This window comes from Argiope bruennichi, chromosome 2 (genome assembly GCF_947563725.1).
Source record: "Argiope bruennichi chromosome 2, qqArgBrue1.1, whole genome shotgun sequence".
Taxonomy (NCBI): domain Eukaryota; kingdom Metazoa; phylum Arthropoda; class Arachnida; order Araneae; family Araneidae; genus Argiope; species Argiope bruennichi.
In genome coordinates, this window is record NC_079152.1 from 111,087,792 (window position 1) to 111,107,365 (window position 19,574).

Consider the following 19,574-nt stretch of genomic DNA (forward strand, 5'->3'; position numbering starts at 1 on the left):
TAATTATTAATTCAATGATATCTGGTTTTGATGGTTCGCATTAGAAAGTTGTGTCGCATGCGTATTTTTAAAAATTATTATGGAGAATTATTTTTTATAGTTGCCCATGCGAATTCAGCAAAACTTACTTTCATTTTCTCGAATATCACTTTATTTTAGAGCTAAAAGACGTATACTGGCATAGACACCAGGTGGCACCTCAAAAAGGAGGGTGAGAAGCTTCCCGTATGGTGATTGGTTCTTACCAATCTGATGAGTACAGAAATAGTGGAGGTCGGCTACCTCCCATCGATGGCCGGACGTACCTCCTACGGGAAGGGTTGTACCGTGGCCAGGACTCAACCACAGCTCTCGCCAGTGTTGCTTTCATGGTGGTCCTTTTTGTTTTTTCGTGTGCTTTAGGGCAGGTGGGAGTAGCCGGTTATGGCTATACTAGTATAAATGTTATTATTTTAATGATGGTAGTTATATGTCGTAGTCAGATGACGAAGACAATCCTTCACCCATCCCTCAATTCTCCATACTTCTATACCTTACTGACGTTGAAATCGTAGAATTCCAATGGCAAACATGTACCATGTCTCCGCATGTATTAGATTCTTGATCGGATCGGGACTCGAACCATTATGTTTCTGGAGCGCAGCACATTTATCTGAGATAGTCGATGTTAGTTTCTTGGGCTTATAACAAATTTCATGTACTTGGGTACACGGATTTGGTTCACATTAATTCAAATGGTATACAACGTCCATACTTTGATGTGATACGGAATCTTGAAGGGATTGTCATTTTAAATGTTATCCTCGTCGTCTGATCACAGTTTCAAATTACAAGGCCTGCTTCAGAATAGAATTTTTGTACCTTAAAAATGTAACATTTGATTGAATTAAACTATACTAAATCTTCAAACAACTGTGCATTTCAACCAAATTTATCTTTTACTAACCTGTCACATCCTTGATTGGATTGGATTTAGTTAAGTGTCGATATATTTTCTGGGGACTCTTGTGCTAATCTTGCAATTTTGAATCATGGTGACATGACGACAGCGGCACCTGATCTAGCATCCTCCTCGTTGCAAAGATCATTACAGCTTGTAGCTGGAATCAGAGCCTGAATTCCTCAGTTCCTTCGGCACAGCTAAGGACCTGCCAACAGACTCTTGCAGTTTCTGGCCAAAAAGATAAATTTTGCTAGTTTATTGTTATTCTTATGCTATTTATAATAAATATAATTATTATATTAGTTTATTATTCTAAAGCCTTTCATTATGTTTAAGTGATAATAATAATCTTAATAACAAAATTTGAATTTATTGATACTTTGTTAATATTTATGATTGGGATATATCTTTCTAGTACATTAGTAAGTAAATTTAAATATAAAGAAATATTATCTTCTTTTAATGTACTTCTACTTTCATAAAATTTAAAAAAAAAAAAAAAAAAGCTGAGATTTGGCGGAAGTTGACTACTTGTTTATCTGTTGACTCGTTTTTTTCTTTTCTTTTTCTTTTTTTCTTTCCCTTATCTATTATGTCAACAGATTTTTACTCTGGCGACAATTGTGGTCACGGAAAATGAGTTTCTTACGATGAAAAACACTCCACTTTCTTATCTATGCTTCGTAGTAACAGTACTCACTTACGAGAAATAGAGAGTGAGTATTGCTACTTTCTGCGCTGTTTCGGTTTTACTTCAGTTTCATTTGCGAGTTGCGATTTAAAATTTTGTACCTGTCTGTGATTTCCGTCTAGATCCTAGTTTCACTTTCGAAACGCATAAATTAAGTTGCATCATTTTCACTACTCGGATCGCTGCTTTGCATTGATTTCAAAATCCCGTGAAATGCTGTTCTTACCTAAGTGGTACCACACACTTGTTTATTAGTACAGTATTATCCGACTTTTAGTCTTTTTAAGGGATCAAAGGAATAATGATGCAATCGTGGGAAATCAATTACATATATAACATATGCTTTAGAAGCGAATGGGAAGCTTTTCATGTGTTCTTAATTAAATGGTTATACCTCGTGCCCCTGCCTACTTTGATGAAAGCTTTGGAATCAACTATACGAAGCTGTGACGGTAGATTTTTATTTCCAGACAATTAAGGTATCGCACATAGTGTTTTGCGCTTTATAGAGTAGTTAAGGAGGCGGAGGAATTAATATAAAAACTTTTTTCTCGACCCATTGAAGCTAAATGTTGAGACGAAATTACAATTTTAATAATAAGATCACATACCAAATTTCATTTATCTAAGTCCTGCGTTTTTGAATTATTGCATTTACAAGTCTGAGAATACATTAAGATACATTTTTTCAACATTCCACCCAATATTACAGATGCTGATGGATTTCTGCACGCACGCACACACACACACACACACACACACACACACACACACACACACACACGCACACACACACACACACATATATATATATATATATATATATATATATATATATATATATATATATATATATATATATATATATATATATATATATATATATATATATATATATACTGATGTTCTTTCTCTCATATATGCCAATCCGCATCAGTTTTTCAAGAGATTAGGAAATACGCTGTACTTGTAGATTATAGCATCCTGCTGAATTAAAAATTAAGTGCATTTGCTTATATTGCTCTCATGTATTTCACTATCTTGTTAGTGGCTCTAAACCCACTTGGCACAGCAAATATAGCCAAGACCATTAATTAGTAAAAGACGCGTGAAAAGTAGAATAATGGCATCTTCTATTGGCCAAAGAAGTCTTATAACAGCTAGGAAGCACCTGAAAAAGAAGCTCCAATATACAGGGGTAGGCTGAATTCTTGTTGGACTTCCAAAGGAAATCGGTCCACATTCCTTTACCGCATGGAGGAAGATAGAAAACCATCATTTCGACTTCACCATCATTTCGACATTTTTTATTGAAGTGCACATCGGTCTATCAGTGCTCAGATAATGCTGGTTAACAACATAGCCAGTGGATAAAATTCGTAATTTTCTTCTGCCAGTGCATGTCCCTTGCCCATGTTATATGTGGACGACTTCATTATGTAATTTCTGAGAGAGCTTCTAAATATTCAAAGGAATTTTTATAACTCTTATGATAATAATCATGACTGATATGCGAAGGGCACTATTTTCATTATTATTTTTTTTTATATTTTAAATATTTACTAGTTTATATACCTAGAGTTACTCGGAATATAAATATTTTCAAGTATAGTATTTTTACATTAAAAATTAATTTTGTATAAATTATTATTATACATAAAATCCTTTTACTATATCACATCATTGGATTGATTGCCCAAAATCTTTTGAAAATGAGGAGCATATCAGTTCTTTTTGGCGCTTTTAATTAATTATTATGTACCAAAGAAAACAGATTCTTAAATATATGAAATACAAATGTCAAAAGTAGTGGTGGTTGGAATCTAACAGTTACTTTATTTCAAAACAACAGAATTAAATTTTAAAAGCATTAGAAAAAATTACACAGAAAGAAATTTGGTATCACTAAGTAAAATCTAGGCAATCTCACTTGGTATCAGTAGGTAAAATTTTGAATTTTAAAATGTTTTTAAAATTTTTCTCGCAAAATAATTTGCCCCAACATTACTGCACAAAAACAACAAAATTTTAATTAAGTTTTATTTAATTGAAAATTTAATTAAATTTTACTCTTAGTTTTTTAAAGTTTACGATAATCTTTCTCTTGTTCTAGGGAATAAATGTGAGTTATTTAATGAATGAATTAATAAGTGTATAATTAATAAGTGTAATAATTTAAATAAGTGTGAAATAAGGAATAAATGCGTTTCTGTCGTTTAGGAGGAACTGTGGAACATGCTTACATATATTGGCGCAATGATTTTTATTTATATTAAAATTAGGGGGCTTCATCTGCTGCTCACTTCCACTCGTCAGTCTCGATATTGTTCTCGAATCATGCATGTCTTCAGGTTTGTCGAGGTTTTTTAACGGATTGATTCCCTCCCTTCCTTCAGATAAAGTAAATAGAAAACAAATTGCTTTAAAAATATCATGAATAAAAAGGCTTACATTTGCTGATCGGCCTACTTCCAATTCAAAGACCCAAATGGGAACTTCTTTACTTGTATCCCATATCTAAATATTCATTCAGTTTTTTACGTTTTTCTGCCAATGTAATAGCTTTACGAATCAGCATTTCTTTTCAAATTGATAAATTCTCGCTCGGTCGTTTTCCTCAATTTTTTTTTCATCTGTAATTGCTGGATGCTCTATTGTTATTTTAAAAATACAATGCAGGGTTAACACTATGTTGTTTAGGTATTCAGACTATTGCCAGCCGAGAGATGAAAAATTTTCATTATTCGAAAAAGGTAAACAAACCTAAAAGATATTCATTAGTGTTGCTATAAATGGTGTGCCTAAAAATACAATAAACAAATATGGTTTTAAACTCATTTGGTGTTAATTATAATTTTACTTTTTTTTTTTGCCACCATTTAATTGTTAAGTGCAAATATAGTAAATATTTACTATGCCGTAATAATAGTTTTCATCAAATATTTCAAACAATACTGGTAAAACAAACAGCAAATGTCATGGGTCATGTGACTTGCTATCTACCAATCACGAAGCGAATAAAACGCAATTATTACATAATTTATTTTTTTTACGTAATAGAAAGATATACATGCATCTTACTTTTGCATGTATATACCACTATTATATTATATTATATATGATTGCATTTCTTTAATATGGTTTATATCCGTCCCAAAATGGTATTGGTGTTGTTTCAAAAGAGGACTTTAATCTCACTAAACTAAACTGATTGGTTATTCATTATGGAACCGCAATGACTTCGTGGTAAAGTTTCGAATTTCGAGTTGGAAAGTTTCAGATTGGAAACCCGATTTCACCGAATCACTGTCGTGTCAATGGACTTGGTGCACATTACAACTGTCGGGTCATATGCACTAGCACACCGTGGAAGCTTGGACAGAAAGATGCCGGCTCTGGTGTCATCTTCATCATCCGACCGCAGCTCAAAATTACGAGATCTACCCCAAAATAGGCTTAATGCTATTTCAGTATGAAACGTTAATTTAGTTAAACTAAAACTTTATTCGTTACTGTAGTATTAGCTCGGAAATAGGATATTAACAGATTGTTATACAGAATTGTTTATAGAAAAAAATTTCTGTTGATTTCTTACATACCATGCTTAATTCACACGAAACACGCACTGTTTGTTTAAAAATTAAAATTATAGCAAAGAAAATTATTATTTTTAGCAACTCTTATATTATTAAATAGAAATTTAGCACTAATAAAAGTTCAAAATTAACATAAATATTTTAATTGGCTAATTATTCTGCTTGATAAATATTTGTGGCAAGTACATAATTGTGGTTATTAATAAAATTAAGATAATAATGTTAATTTTTCAATGATTTTTTTTCTACAAATGGTGTGCCTAATGCAAGAGGTGTCCCAAATTTAACGCAAGATTTGAATTTGCCACCAATCATATAGTAAAGTGTTGGCAACCCTATTAATAAAACCATTTGACCTCTGATAATTTAGGGTTAGTAAAAATGGAACTTTACACGATAGAACAACGTGTTTTCATTATTGAACAATATTTCAAAAACAATGAAGTTTGTTAACCACAGTTCGAAGATTTGAGAATTGGCCCCCTAGATCGTGTGATTTAACACCATTAGATTTCTTTTTATGGGGTTATTTACATTCAAAGGTCTATGCCAATAAGCCCACAAGCACGCGTGCATTGAAGGATTAAATTCAGTGCTGCATTAATGAAATTCACCTACATGTATGCAAAATGGTCATGGAAAATTTCGACAAAAGAGAGCGTATGTGTTAGCAAAGCTGTGGGCTATTTTTTCCTACGTGTCATTCCATACATAACCCTATCCTGTGTATTTTACGATTCAATAAAATATAACAATTTAAAGATAAATATTATACAAAGTTAAAAAAAAAAAATTTTTTAATGAAATCTACTATCGCAAATTTCAAGTTATCATGTGAGAACATTATTATTTTTCTTAATTAATTTAAATCATTAACCAGTTTAGACCGGTTTCAAACAATCACGAGACTTCTCTATCGGTTTCTATTCCCCCCCCCTCTCTCTCTATATATATATATAATTAATTTTTTAAACTTTCATTTTCAATTTTTCTAGCTGGCAAACAAAGTTTTGGAGCTTGACCCATTTTGAGATTAAAAAACCCATAGTTTTTCTAAATATCGACGCATGCGTAATCTGATAGTCTCGTGATTGTTTCAAACCGGTTTAAACTCGTTAATGACTTAAATTAATTAAAACAATTCGTAAGAATTCAGAGAATGTATAATTTGAAAATCAAGTTGTAACTTTAGTTGGCGATAAATTACCAAATGTGACAACCTTCTCCATTATTTTCTAATAACCATATTTTAATTAATTGAAATTATCCCTGAACCAACAATCTTTATCGATTAAACAAACAATATTTTAACTTGTTTGGTTAATTTTTACAAAACGTTGCGCGAGTTAAGCAATAACACTGTGATTTACAAGGGAAATACTACAACAGCAGACGATAGATAATTCAAACGCTATACAGTAAAAGCCGACTCCAAAATAAAACTACATTCGCAGACGATAAATATTTCAAAAGCTGTACTGTGAACGCCGACTAAAATTAAAAAAAGGGATAAATCGCAATTTGTTGCCTACGCATTTTGAGACTTCAACAATTTGTTGCCTTCAAATCGCTTCAAAAACCTCAAGCCAAAACAACATCATGTTTTCACATGATAAAAAAAAAAACCCTGTGTCTTATATTTAATTCAAATCTTGCGTTAACAAGTTGTTCTATCGTGCAACGCTCATACTAACTATAAACTATCAGCTGTCAAATGTTTTTTTTTTTTTTTTTTTTTTTTTTTTTTTTTAATAAGGTTGCCAAATACTTTACTGCACAATTGGTGACAAATTCCAATCTTGCTTTAATTTTGGGACACCTTTTAATAACGTTTCAATACTTGAATATCGACTCTGAGAAGAGGAAGATTCTGAATTTTTATCGTCCAATAATGCTGGAAAAATATACTTTCCCAAAAGATATAGCTCTTTGCTAGTAATTCAGAGGTAATATTTTAGCATGAATTTTGTATGCTCTTGAGAAATTAGGTTTTCGTAAAATGTAAAAATATTTCTTCAAGATATATTTCCTTGCATCCCTCCTTTCAAAATATGCTTTGGGGTTTATTTGAAATTCTGAAAAATCTATTTACTATTTACGCTCGAAAGTATGTTTGAAACAGCCAGTGTCTATATAACTGCTGAATAAAACAACAGACTTAGAATATGTTTTTTCGTAATAAATAAATACATCATAAATTCTGTTTTATGTGATCATAAATGCTGCATTTATGATCGCAATCTTGACGGCATTATGTTCGATTTAATATGATTAATTTAAAGATTTTTTTCTGTGTGTGAGTCTGTATGTGTGTGAAAAGATTTTTGTATATAGGACATATTGTTAAAACATATAAGTAAGGTTCCCTCGTATGCGAAATATACACTGAAAAAAATGTTTTTAATGCAATCATTTATATATTCGTCTGCGATATTCTGGGGAATCACTATCCTTAAAACATTTTTTTTTATTCGAAAGATCATGTTATTGAAATTATATCTTTATACTTACCTGTCTTTCCGTATGTAAATGATTCTGAAAAGCAACTATTTATATGGATGAAATACTAGTTACATTTAAATGTAAATTGTAGCTTTATATAAACTAGACGCCTTTGGTGATCAACTTTTTCTCCCGTAATATTGGATTTCCAGGCTGTTAATTATTAACCCTTTGCGCACTGAAAAATAATGCGATGCATTATTATACATATCTGAGTATAAGGATTTCTTTTAGTGTTTAGAAATCTCGAAAATAATTGTTGGTTTGTTATAATTCCTAAAAAATTTTGCGAAAGTGTTTGCTATTTTACGGCTTTTATAATAATCATTATCCAATTAAAATGGGAAAACTCTGAATTCTGTATAGTGCGAGTCAGGCTGGACGTGCAAAGTGTTAATATTGAATGCTATCAATCCCACTGAAAGGATTTTGTTCAATACTTGATAGATATTTACAAATTTGTTGTAAAGACTTCATACCGAATTTCATTCGTCTAGCTCAAAACGTTTTTCTGTTATCATGTTCACAAACAGATAGGCATAATTTCAAAAATATCTATTAAGAATTCATCAAAAATACAGATTTGAGATTTTGGGCAAATCTCCTCGTTTTAGATCTCCCTCAGTTCGAAAAACAAATTTTTGGAAAATGTCTGTCTCTCTCTCTGTGTGGCAAAGATAACTCAAAAGCGCTTTGAGCCGGACAGGTGAAGTTTAGTATACGGTCTTTACACGAATTTTGCAGATTTCGATTCAAATTTTGATTAAATTTCGTTTGTTCGGGTGTTCGAATATAATTTAACACGATAATTACAAAATGAAGAGAACTAGTTAGATATAATCCGGTACACAGATTTAACATCTATAGCGTAGACGCCTGTCAAACTTATTATACCCCATCTTATCATATGTAACTACTGCACCCCAGTGCCATGCAAGGCGTTTTCTGACATGACAAGTTTATTAGAGAATATGCAAGAAAGTTTTGAAGAGACCACTCCCTCTGGTTTATTCTATATAGCTTTCTTCTATTTCAAATATACCGATTGAATTCGAGACATTTTATTTAAAATTAAGATAAACATTTGATATTCCTTTAAACGAGAACAGTACAATAAATAAATCTATACAATCCGAATTGTTTTGTCTAGTCCAGAATATTTATGATGAAGCTTAAATATACTGCTTTATGATTCTTTTTTCTTGTTTTCATTTTCACCCCTTTACAATTTGTTTATTTGTTTTGATAATTCAGCGAACCATTGCGGATTACTTTTCCTCTCCTTTTGCTATGCAGCTGTAGAGCAGGTGTTTTCTCTTCATTTTCTTAATGGCTGCGTGACATTGCATATCTCCGAAGGTCGGATTACCGAAAGAAACCGCGTTGAGGAACAAACTGTGGGAAACTACTGTGTACGTGGGAGTATTTAAACAAGTGCGAACCTCATCATCGGTGGAGAAACCGATCCAGTACGGAATAACAGCTTTACATACGTAAGAATGTAGAACGCTGTTATGCGGAGGAAAATCGAAGTTATTTAAAATAATATAAAAGTTATTATTTTTTTATATATATGTGTATGTATAAAACATATTTTTAAGCAGTTGCGTGGCCGAAGAGAAGACACTTTTGAATATTTAAACTCGGATTTATTCCATCTCGGGAGGCATAATTTATGTATAAAAAGCGATCATGCCGTGTACAAGAGATATAAGAGCAGAAGAGACCGAAAGTTTTTCCGCAGTGATAATATACTATGAGATTCTGATAGGGATTTCTTTGACTCGTGTCGATTTAGGTAAGGGAATTTAGGTGTCTTTAAAAAATGTTTGCAAACAGTAAGGATTTTTATTCGGAGCGTGAGAACCTGCTGAATTCAGCAGTTTTGCAGAGCTGTGCAGCATTGAAAAAATAGTTTGTGCAGCATTGATTAAATAAAAAAGGTGGAATTGGATCAGGAAATAAGAGACAATTTTAGAATGAAGTTAATTTCGGCTGAATTAAGATGAAAATTAGATAATTATGTAAGATTTATATTAGATAAAGAGGATAACATTACACACACACACACACACACATATATATATGCTATTTTTCGATTATGAGGGTTAGTTTGCTTCCGTAAATCCAAATGCTTTGCAACTTTTTACTGTCTCACAGTTTTACAGAGTTTTTCTGTAAGTTTTACAAACTTATAGAAAAATAGTTATGTAATCATTAAAGAAATTTAATTACGAGATTTTAAAGAATCTCTTTTATAAGACCTCCCCTTGTATGGAAACTCTGTTTTTAGAATCATGTCTACCTGCTTGTAAATGTTATGTCTCAAGAAAAAGAACGAATTAAACGTATAAAATTTGATGTGTGTCATAAACCAAAAGAGTAGGTTTAACTAATTAAATTTTGGGCAAAATCCATCTTTTGGAATTCCGTTTATCTATATAGGCATAAATATGAATTTAGTATGAGTTCGGCAGATAATATGAAAAATACAACGATTTCGATAGGTGAAATTTGATATAATTGTATAATCGAAATTACAGATCAGTGTGAAATTTGGACAAACACCGTCAATCTTATGCTTATTTATCGGTTTGCCTGTTTGTGTATTTATCATGTGCGAATATGACAAATATAAAAAGCTATTAACTATGTAAATGAAATCAGGTATTTGAGATTGACATCAAAATTGTAAAATATCAAAATTTACATCTAGCTGATTCAGGGAGCTCAAAATGCGTGCTCTATTGTTTTCAGTATGCAGAAACGCTAAACTAGAAGTATGGTACCTAGAGTAATGTTGCGGGGGGGGGGGGGTGAAAGAACGGTTTCACAGTTTTTGATAGCAATGCTGTATCTCATAAAGTTCAATGTATTCGTCGTGCGAATTTAATTTTATTATATACTAGCCGCCTTTGGTGACCAGCCGGTTTGTCAATCTTAATACTCGTTAAAATTTTAATAATTAAATATTTTATGCAATTCCTACTTTAATAGCTTCTTCATCAAAATATTTTAAAACTTCAAATTTTGATTATCATATAATTCACTCATAATATTATAAAGGCCTTCAGTCATAACGTAATATGTATCTCTCATTTTCTGTTAGCTGTCGTAGAATTTATGTTTTAAATTAAAGTGGAAAGAATTAATCTGCAATTAATATAATAATATTTTTTTTACTGAAACAAAGCATTTTTTTAATAATATGATTACTGATAATAGAGTCACTGAGCGTTTAAACTTTATGGGCACTAAAGAATATCTTTCTTAATTTATGTAATATCTCAAGAATTTGTCAACAAAATTTTCTCAGATTCGTCATGAGGTGGTTTATAATATTCGGGTACACGAGAAAGTCAAAAGCGGAACAATACTCCCTTACATTTGCTCAACGCAAATTTTTCAAGTTTAGAATTAAAGATATAAAAATAACGTCAACAAAGCATCATGTAATTTAGCGCTGGAATCTTTATCTTAATAAAAATAAATAATGTAAATAAATCAACAATGATCAATATGATAGGGGTTATAATCAGACAACAAGAATTTAGTCATTTAAAAGGATAAAAAAATTATTTCAGATAGTCATCAAGTATTTTATCCATACAATATAAAAAAATTAGAAATTATGAATGATAAAATCCAAAATGATTAATGAATTTATTATTAATAAACCCTAAAAATGTTTACAAATTAAACAAAGCATATTTATATCGATCAATTAAGTAAATTGCAAAATTGATTAATAAGATGCAGAGTACTTATACATATATGTTTATTAATTGTATTTCATATTATCTAATTATATAAAATTTATTATTGAATAATACTTTTATTTGAATTATTTGAATAATACTTTTATTATACTAAAAATCAAAATACATATTTTTGTATAAATTTAATAAATGCATGGATTTAGCATGAAAATAAAAAATCATACTTTTAAAAATAAAATGTATTAATTTGTTTTATTTTATTATTTTTATTATATTATTTGTTATTTTTAAATGTACATTCATACATTTAAAAATAAAATGTATTAATTTGTTTTATTTTATTATTTTTATTATATTATTTGTTATTTTTAAATGTATATTCATACATTTAAAAATTAAATATTTGAATTTTGTATGGATTTAATAAATAATTTTCAAGTTGTTACATAAAATACGAAGTATTTATATAGATTTTTTATGTATTAATTAAGTTTACTGTTGCATTTTTGCATTAAATAAGTGTATATAATGGAAAAAAGTGCTTTTATTATAATGTAATCAATAAAATTAATCATGTATGCAATAAGAAGTGACAGAAATTTGCCTGAAAAATCCTATTTTAAATAGGCACGAGTTTGCAAAATTGTAAGGTTTAATCAAAGAATACGACTTTTTTTCCCCCTTTTCATTGGATCATAAGTGCTCAAATTCATTGTTACAATTCTAATTAAGCTGCAAATTACTCTGAGCAAGGGCTTTTAAATTTGTTAAGACGGTTTCAATCAAATTTGATTCTTTTTACAACTTTGCTGTATAATATGCGAAAGTACCATATCTGATCATTTTAATTTGCTTAATATGAATATAAAAAGATACTTATCATCAAGCATCTCTTTTTATATAATCTGCTTTTATATATATATATATATATATATATATATATATATATATATATATATATATATATATATATATATATATATATATATATATATATATATATATATATATATATATATAAGTAGATTCGTGGGCGAGAAAAGAAGACACGTTTGAGCATTTTAAAACTTCTTTTTATTTCATACTGGGAGGCATAATATATGTACAAGAAGCGATGATGAAACTGACGTTCACAAGCAATACAAGAGCAGATGAGAGAAATTTTCCCCTTCGATCATTTTACTATGAGAATGTTATAGGGATTTCTTAAACGCGTTTCGGAAAAGGAATTTAGGTATCTTTTATTTAGGTAAATTTTCTAAGCATTAAGGATTTTTATCCCTTGACTCGGAGCATGACAACCTGCCGTGATGTCATGAAAATACAGCCGAGTGATTAGGCCAAATTTGTCTTTTAAATATGTTTATTTATAACATCACAGTTGGACAAAGCACACGACATAAAACACATAACATAAAAAACGTTCACAATTATATAAACAATAGGAAATTCATACATTACAATATTTGTAAATCCATTCCCACGACCATTATCTTAATCCACAAGATAGAACACCATCACAAGGCATCAATGCCCTTTCACTTTCAACAAAACATAACACCACACAACATCACATAGCACAACACCACGCTGACTCCCGCCGAAAAAAAAAATCTCCGTCTGCCAAACGTACTATCGCTGTGATGTCATCACATTTTTGATCTACACCAATACGGTGCTACCATCTATCTTCTGGCAATTTTCCGGCAAAATTCTTTACACTGCTGCATTCAGCAGTTTTACAGAACTCGTGTAGAATTGATTAAATAAAAAAGGTGGAATTGGATCAGAAAATAAGAGAACATTTTAGAATGAAGTTAATATGGGTTAAATTAATTAAAAATTAGAAAATTAAGGTTTAAATTAGATTAAGGGATATCATATATATATATATATATATATTTGATTCACAACTTATCGTACGATTGGATTGTTTTCTTATAAGAAAAAACTAATTAATATCATTGATACGAAAGGGCGAACGAATTTATCTCCCAGTCAGACAAGAAATGCGGAACTTAAAACATCCAATCTTAATCAGTGTGGCGCCCGGTGGGAAAAATTTCAGCGACTAGGCCCCGTTGCCGCAATATTATTTTGAAATCTATGGTCACTCAATGAACAGTAGCTTAGAGATGAACGCGTGGATATTTGTGCATATATACCTCGGGCGCCACCTTTAGGAGGAAAGAGCCGACTTCTTCCTCTCGGAGGTGACACAAGAGCATGCCGAAGATGATATTTTATGGCTTACATTTTTCTTTGGCAAGTGAGTATGACAGAAATACCCGATAAAAAGAAAGACAAAAAATCTATGCTGCAATTGTCGCTTATCGTAGCTTCCTCATTTTCTCCGCACTTGATTGACAAACGACATTTGCTCTTTGACAAAATAAGAAACGTTTAACACAATCAATTGCATTACACATAATAGAAACCAGCGAGAATGATCGCCTTAAAATTTTCTCTCTATTAAATTTGTCATACTAGAGAACGCCTCACTTGTCACTGGCGTACAATAGTTATGAAATCTCTACTTTTGGCTTGAAGCATTTTTACTAAATATATCTCGTCGTCCTTAGTGATTAATTCCTGGCGTGCTATCAAAAGTATCCGGCAATCAAATTTGTGCTTTAGATACTTTTTTTTCTCAATCGATTGAAACAAAGAGTTGACACAAAACTGCATTGATTGTCACAAAATCCCATACGAAACTTGTTATATTTAAGCCACGGCGATTTTGAATTACCGCTTTTAAATGTTTATGAAAGAAGAGACCGACAGACAGTCAACTCGTTGGTCAAAATTGACAGATGTCTGCACTATAGACCTGTGGACCGGATCTTGTCTACCTGTATCTCCACGTTTTGTAGTTATTATGTTAACGTATATTCGAACAGCCGGACTTTCTGTGCTTAGATTTTACTGAAAATATGATAAAAGTCAGCAAATTTGGGGTAAGGACGTATACCAAATTTCAACCGTCTAGCTGAAAGTATGTTGAGTTATATTTGTCACAGACAGACAGGCGGACGGACATTTTCCACAAATGTGTTTGTCGAACAAAAACGTAAAGTTTCGTCAGAATCTCGAGTTCGAATTTTTCGAAGATTACTATACTATGTATACGAGAAAATCAAAACAATAATTTTCAGTTATTTTTGGCGAAGAAATTAATAATAGCATCAACAATATTAATAACAATAACACAATGAGGTATTGAGCAATATCTCCACCTAAGTATCAATGTGCATTTACGAACAAAAAATATTTTACTGCAGACATCAATTTTTATGCGAATATTTATGTTCATCATTATGAATGTACGAACATAAGAAGAATATTTTGCTGGAAATACAGATTGTTGTATAAATATATATTTTAAGTTGCATTAAGTTTTTAAAAATTTTGAAACGAATAGTTTTACATACTGTGCAAAATAATTTGTATATAATTCAGTATTTTAAAAAATACCAAATAATGTAATTCGATTTTAATTTTCAAAAGTGAAATGAAATCAGTATATATTTTCTTTTATTTGGAATTAAGTAAATAAATGAAAATAAGATTTAAAAATAAGACTGTCTTTACGATATTCAAAAGATTAATTTAAAATTAAAATTGCTAATGTGCCATAAAATTAACTAAAAGTGAAAACAAAATTCTGTTACTAGAAAAATTCATCACTAATATTTCCATTTATTATTCAAAAACACCCACTAGGTAGTTAACTGAGCCGTGAATAGGTAGATGCAACAGGTGCGTAACACGGAAGAAACAATAATGTATGTTATTTCTGAAACATTTTTCAAGACGTCTCGATTTATGAACTATTCCACCCTAAAAACAAGTAATTCTATTCTGATTGTTATAATATATCTGTTTATTTTATTAAAGCATTTTCATTTTTTATATATTTCAAATAATTTTCGGGAATTAGTTTTATTCATTTGCTTCAAAGTCGTTCACACAGAATTTTAAAGATTGAAATGTCATTGCATCGCAATTGAAATCTGATTATGAAAAGCATTTGAAATTTATCAAAATTACCCGTGTAAATATAATTTTCGACATTTTTTTTCTGTAAATTTAGATCTACTTTTATTCCATTCAGTGAAAGGGGAAAGAAAAGTGAGGGAAATGTTTCGGATTGAAATCGTTTGAAAATTTAAACAAGAAAAAAGAAAGAACGGACGAATTGTATTGCTACTTGAACATTTGCACTCTTTTCACTCGCAGTATGTGCGCCGTGATCGTATAGTGGTTAGTACATTGCGTTGTGGCCGCAATAACCCAGGTTCGAATCCTGGTCACGGCACGGAGTGTTTTTTTTCCCTGATTTTTGGATATTGAAACTTTTGTAGGAATCTTCATTGTATTTTCGTTTACTCTTAGCGCATTCTGTTTTAAATTTAAAAATTTCTTTACTATGCAGTATAAAAATATTCCCTGTCATAATTGTAAGCATAGTAAACATTGATTTCTTCACTCTAATATAATTTCTTTTATATAAAAAAAAGTGAAAATTGTTTTGCGAATATCTTAAGATTATTATTTATCTATATTTAAACTGTTTTGAACTTTAGTTTGTTTCTGTTATAATAGTATATTTCTATCAATAAATATATTTTTCGATACTTACCAGTATTAAAAGAGAGCTAAATATGGAAATAAAATATATCCTGCTGCATTCTATATATTGTTTATTTCACGCTCTAACTTTCATTTTATTCTCTTTGTTATAAATATTTAGAATTAAGTTTATGAAAAAAAATGGATTAAATTAATAATGTATTCAATTTGAAAGGAACCCGTATTTTTCTTTTTTACTGGAGTCATTCATCATATATTTATTTAAGTAAAATAATGCAGACGAGCTTGTAAATATTTATATTGTTTCTTTTTTTGTTTTGTTTTTGGTAGTCAAAAAATTGTTCGTAACTCATATTTCATATTTGATTTTAATCAAATTTTTAAATATAAATATTATTCCGATATGCAAAAATTAAACATGTGCAGTAATTAAAGCAATATTTTGTGAATAATGTTTAGTTACTATTAGACTTAATAGATGGCAGTACGGTAGTACAAATATTAGCAATTGCTTTTAAGATATGAAAACTTACTGTATGATTTGTAGAGGAAATTATGAAAACTTACTGTATGATTTGTGGAGGAAATTAAAAGTGTCATCCTAAGCACCTTCTAAATTAAAATTATTCTATTATTATAAAGCTATATTTTAAGTGGAATTAATATTATTTAGGTAAAGAATTTAAAAAAAAACTTCCAATATTGCAGTCTTCCACACTAGATGGCAGCAGGAAACATAAACAACCAGTGTAAGATATCTACCACCAGATTGATTGAGTTATGAAATCGTTAGTTGCACGCTTTATTTCAATTTCTTGAACTTAGCTATAAAAAATTTCAAAAATTAGTTGATAGGTTTTGTTGTTTTAAAATAGCGTCTAATATATTTAATCTAAACGTTTGGTATAATTCTTATCAGAATTAATCTGAATATAATGTAATACGTCAGAATTAGCAATTTATATAAACTTTAAAATTGTACTGAAATTGTAGTTACTTTAATTTCTTTCTCTTTATTACAAGCATTTTTGTTTGCTTAGAGGGCAGATAAAAACAGCACAATTTACTTATTATCCTCTTTTGTACTATATATTTATATTCTCCAACATATTAATTCCCCCCTCCCATAACTAGAAATTTTAAAATTAATTTACAACATTTTTTTTTAAATTCAACTTGTAGTCTGAAATATTGCAGTCTGATAATATTTTAGATTTTAAAAAATTTGTTTTCATCCAATTTGAATGCTTCTTCTGTGCAAAATAATTTACAATTTTCAGAAAGGATGTCAGCCTAAAAATTTTATCATTTCTTAATAATGTTTTGAGACATATTAAAATATTATTTACAAGTAGAGGGACGCCTCTAACGTTTGAAGCAAGGGACGCAAAACAATTTTGCACTGTGGCATTATATTGTCAAAAGCCAGCGATCGATGCTCAAGAAAGAGCCATTTACCGATTTGAAGGCAGTGGCACGGCGTGCTTGAGTTCAAGGTTCTTAACCTCCGGACATAACAGTTGAATAAAGTAATGGCATGGCATTAAGATTACTTAGTAAGTAGTTGTGCAAGATAAATTGTGAATTTACTTAGAATATAACAATTAATTAATAACATATGAGAGAAATATCCATTGCGTGTCGTAAGATCTTCCTAATATAAAAATAATCATGTTTAGAAGAATGGGTTTTGTTGCTGCAAGTTCCGATCAACAATTTTCTTTTTCGGTATGAAACCGTGCTGTAATTAATATAATGTTCGTTAACATCCCATTCTTTTTTGCTATGATTCTTAATTGCAACATTAAATCTGAATATCAGCTATTTGTTGTACATCGTTGTACAGTTCATTACAGTTATTGTATTAATTGTAATAAGCTGTAAGATTTAATTTAAAATTCTTAACTAAATACTATTTATTATTATTATCCCTGTTTCTTTAATATATTAATTACTTACAAAAACACATAGAATGTATTTTTACTTAATTATACTAATCATATTAATTATTACTAATTAATTAATATAATTAGTAATAATTAATTATTTTATACTATTAATAATTCATTAATTATAACTTTAGCTACTTTTATTAATAATAATTTTATATAATAAAAGTAATATACTACTAATAATAATTATTTATATTTATTTATATAATATTTATAATGACAATAATTTTTGATAATTATATTAATTAATTAATATAATTAGTAAAAAGAAAAATTTTACTGCATGAAAGTTGTGCAATTTTTGTTTTTACTAGTTGTTCGAAACTGAGATTTAATTGAATTGCACAGTTTTTATTAACTGCATTTAAACAAATATGAAATACAAATAAAAAAATAAATAAAAAAAATCCCCGATAATTTATTAGCGTACAAAGAAAAATAGAACGTCTTAGTTAATTTTATGATTAAATCAACAAATCAAAACTAAACATATACAGCATTCATATAGATAAATATTAACTTTTCTTTTATTCCCTTGAATATTTAATTAAACATATGTGTAAAAAGAAGAGTGAAATGACGAAATCAGGGTGTATTTTTTTATCCCGTAACCTTTTCTGTCAGAATTAATAAATAGCCTAGGAACTCGTTTCTCCCTGTTTAGGAATTCGTTTGCGTAACAGAATTTGTTCACAGGTTCGGATTTAAATTAAATGTGTTTCAAATGATTAGGACTTACACAATGGGCAAGCCGTTTCCAAATTTCATTTTATTGTTAAATTTCTAACTGTAAACATCTCGTTTCAACAACATTTATAAAAATATCCGTCTGGTTTGAAAACTCGTTTGGTAAACTGGATTGTTTAAAATTGCTTTTCTTTTTTACATCTGATTTTATTTATTTACAATTTGATTGGATTATTATATATATAAATATCTTTCAGTAATAACAATTTGAGATTTTTCTATTTTTTTTAGGAGGACCTTTCGATGCAGAATTCACGATGTCTTATATAACAGGTCCTCACCTTGACACTGGGCAATGGCTCAAAAAGTTGGATTTAAAAGAATACAATCATATATTTAAGAGCTATAATGGTGTAGAAGTAAGTTTGTTTATTTTTTTATTTTAAAACTATTTTAGAGTCATTTATTATTTACTTAACCGCTTTTGGAGACGCAGTTCAACAGAAATTTCAATTGTGTTTGCTTTCAATTAAATCGCTTAGACATAGCTTAATTGTAACATTGTAATTTCACTTTCTTATTCATCATGTAAACTACGTAGAATTCCACATCCATAACTTCCAAAAATGAAAGAAAATTACGCAATTAAATATTTGATAAAACAATGAAAATTAATTGAATTTAAGAGAAATGTAATCTATAGTTGAAAAGTAGGGAAAAAAATGATTTTAAAAAATTGCTAAAATAAAAGATTGCATAACTGTTAAATCATAATTCGAAATATAATTTTAAGATGATGCAAAAATTATGCTATAATAACTTCGAGAGTTATCGTGGAAAACCCTTAAATTTTTCTTATTTTGTAATCTTATTAAAATTGAAAAAAAAAAA

General features: G+C 29.5%; 1 protein-coding gene, 1 long non-coding RNA gene and 1 other non-coding gene across 5 annotated transcripts in view; 2 read left to right on the top strand and 1 right to left on the bottom strand.

The window, feature by feature from the left end:
* LOC129989151 (uncharacterized) overlaps window positions 1–19,574 on the bottom strand; it is a 191,399-nt gene that overhangs the window by 134,677 nt on the left and 37,148 nt on the right. The window contains exon 3 of the long non-coding RNA XR_008785732.1: window positions 947–1,171. This is a non-coding gene — a long non-coding RNA (uncharacterized LOC129989151). The remainder of the gene's footprint in view (window positions 1–946; window positions 1,172–19,574) is intronic.
* LOC129989117 (SH2 domain-containing protein 3C-like) overlaps window positions 1–19,574 on the top strand; it is a 186,473-nt gene that overhangs the window by 74,956 nt on the left and 91,943 nt on the right. The window contains exons 1-2 of one of the 3 annotated variants that reach the window (XM_056097450.1): window positions 17,567–17,600; window positions 18,975–19,102. In XM_056097450.1, the coding sequence (XP_055953425.1) occupies window positions 17,582–17,600; window positions 18,975–19,102 (147 nt within the window). In that variant the 5' untranslated portion in view covers window positions 17,567–17,581. Of the gene's footprint in view, window positions 1–17,566; window positions 17,601–18,745; window positions 18,846–18,974; window positions 19,103–19,574 lie in introns of those variants that run through there. The other 2 variants (XM_056097456.1, XM_056097444.1) reach the window with 2 other exon arrangements.
* Window positions 15,698–15,769, top strand: Trnah-gug (transfer RNA histidin (anticodon GUG)). The gene has a single exon. It is a non-coding gene; the product is annotated as a tRNA-His (tRNA).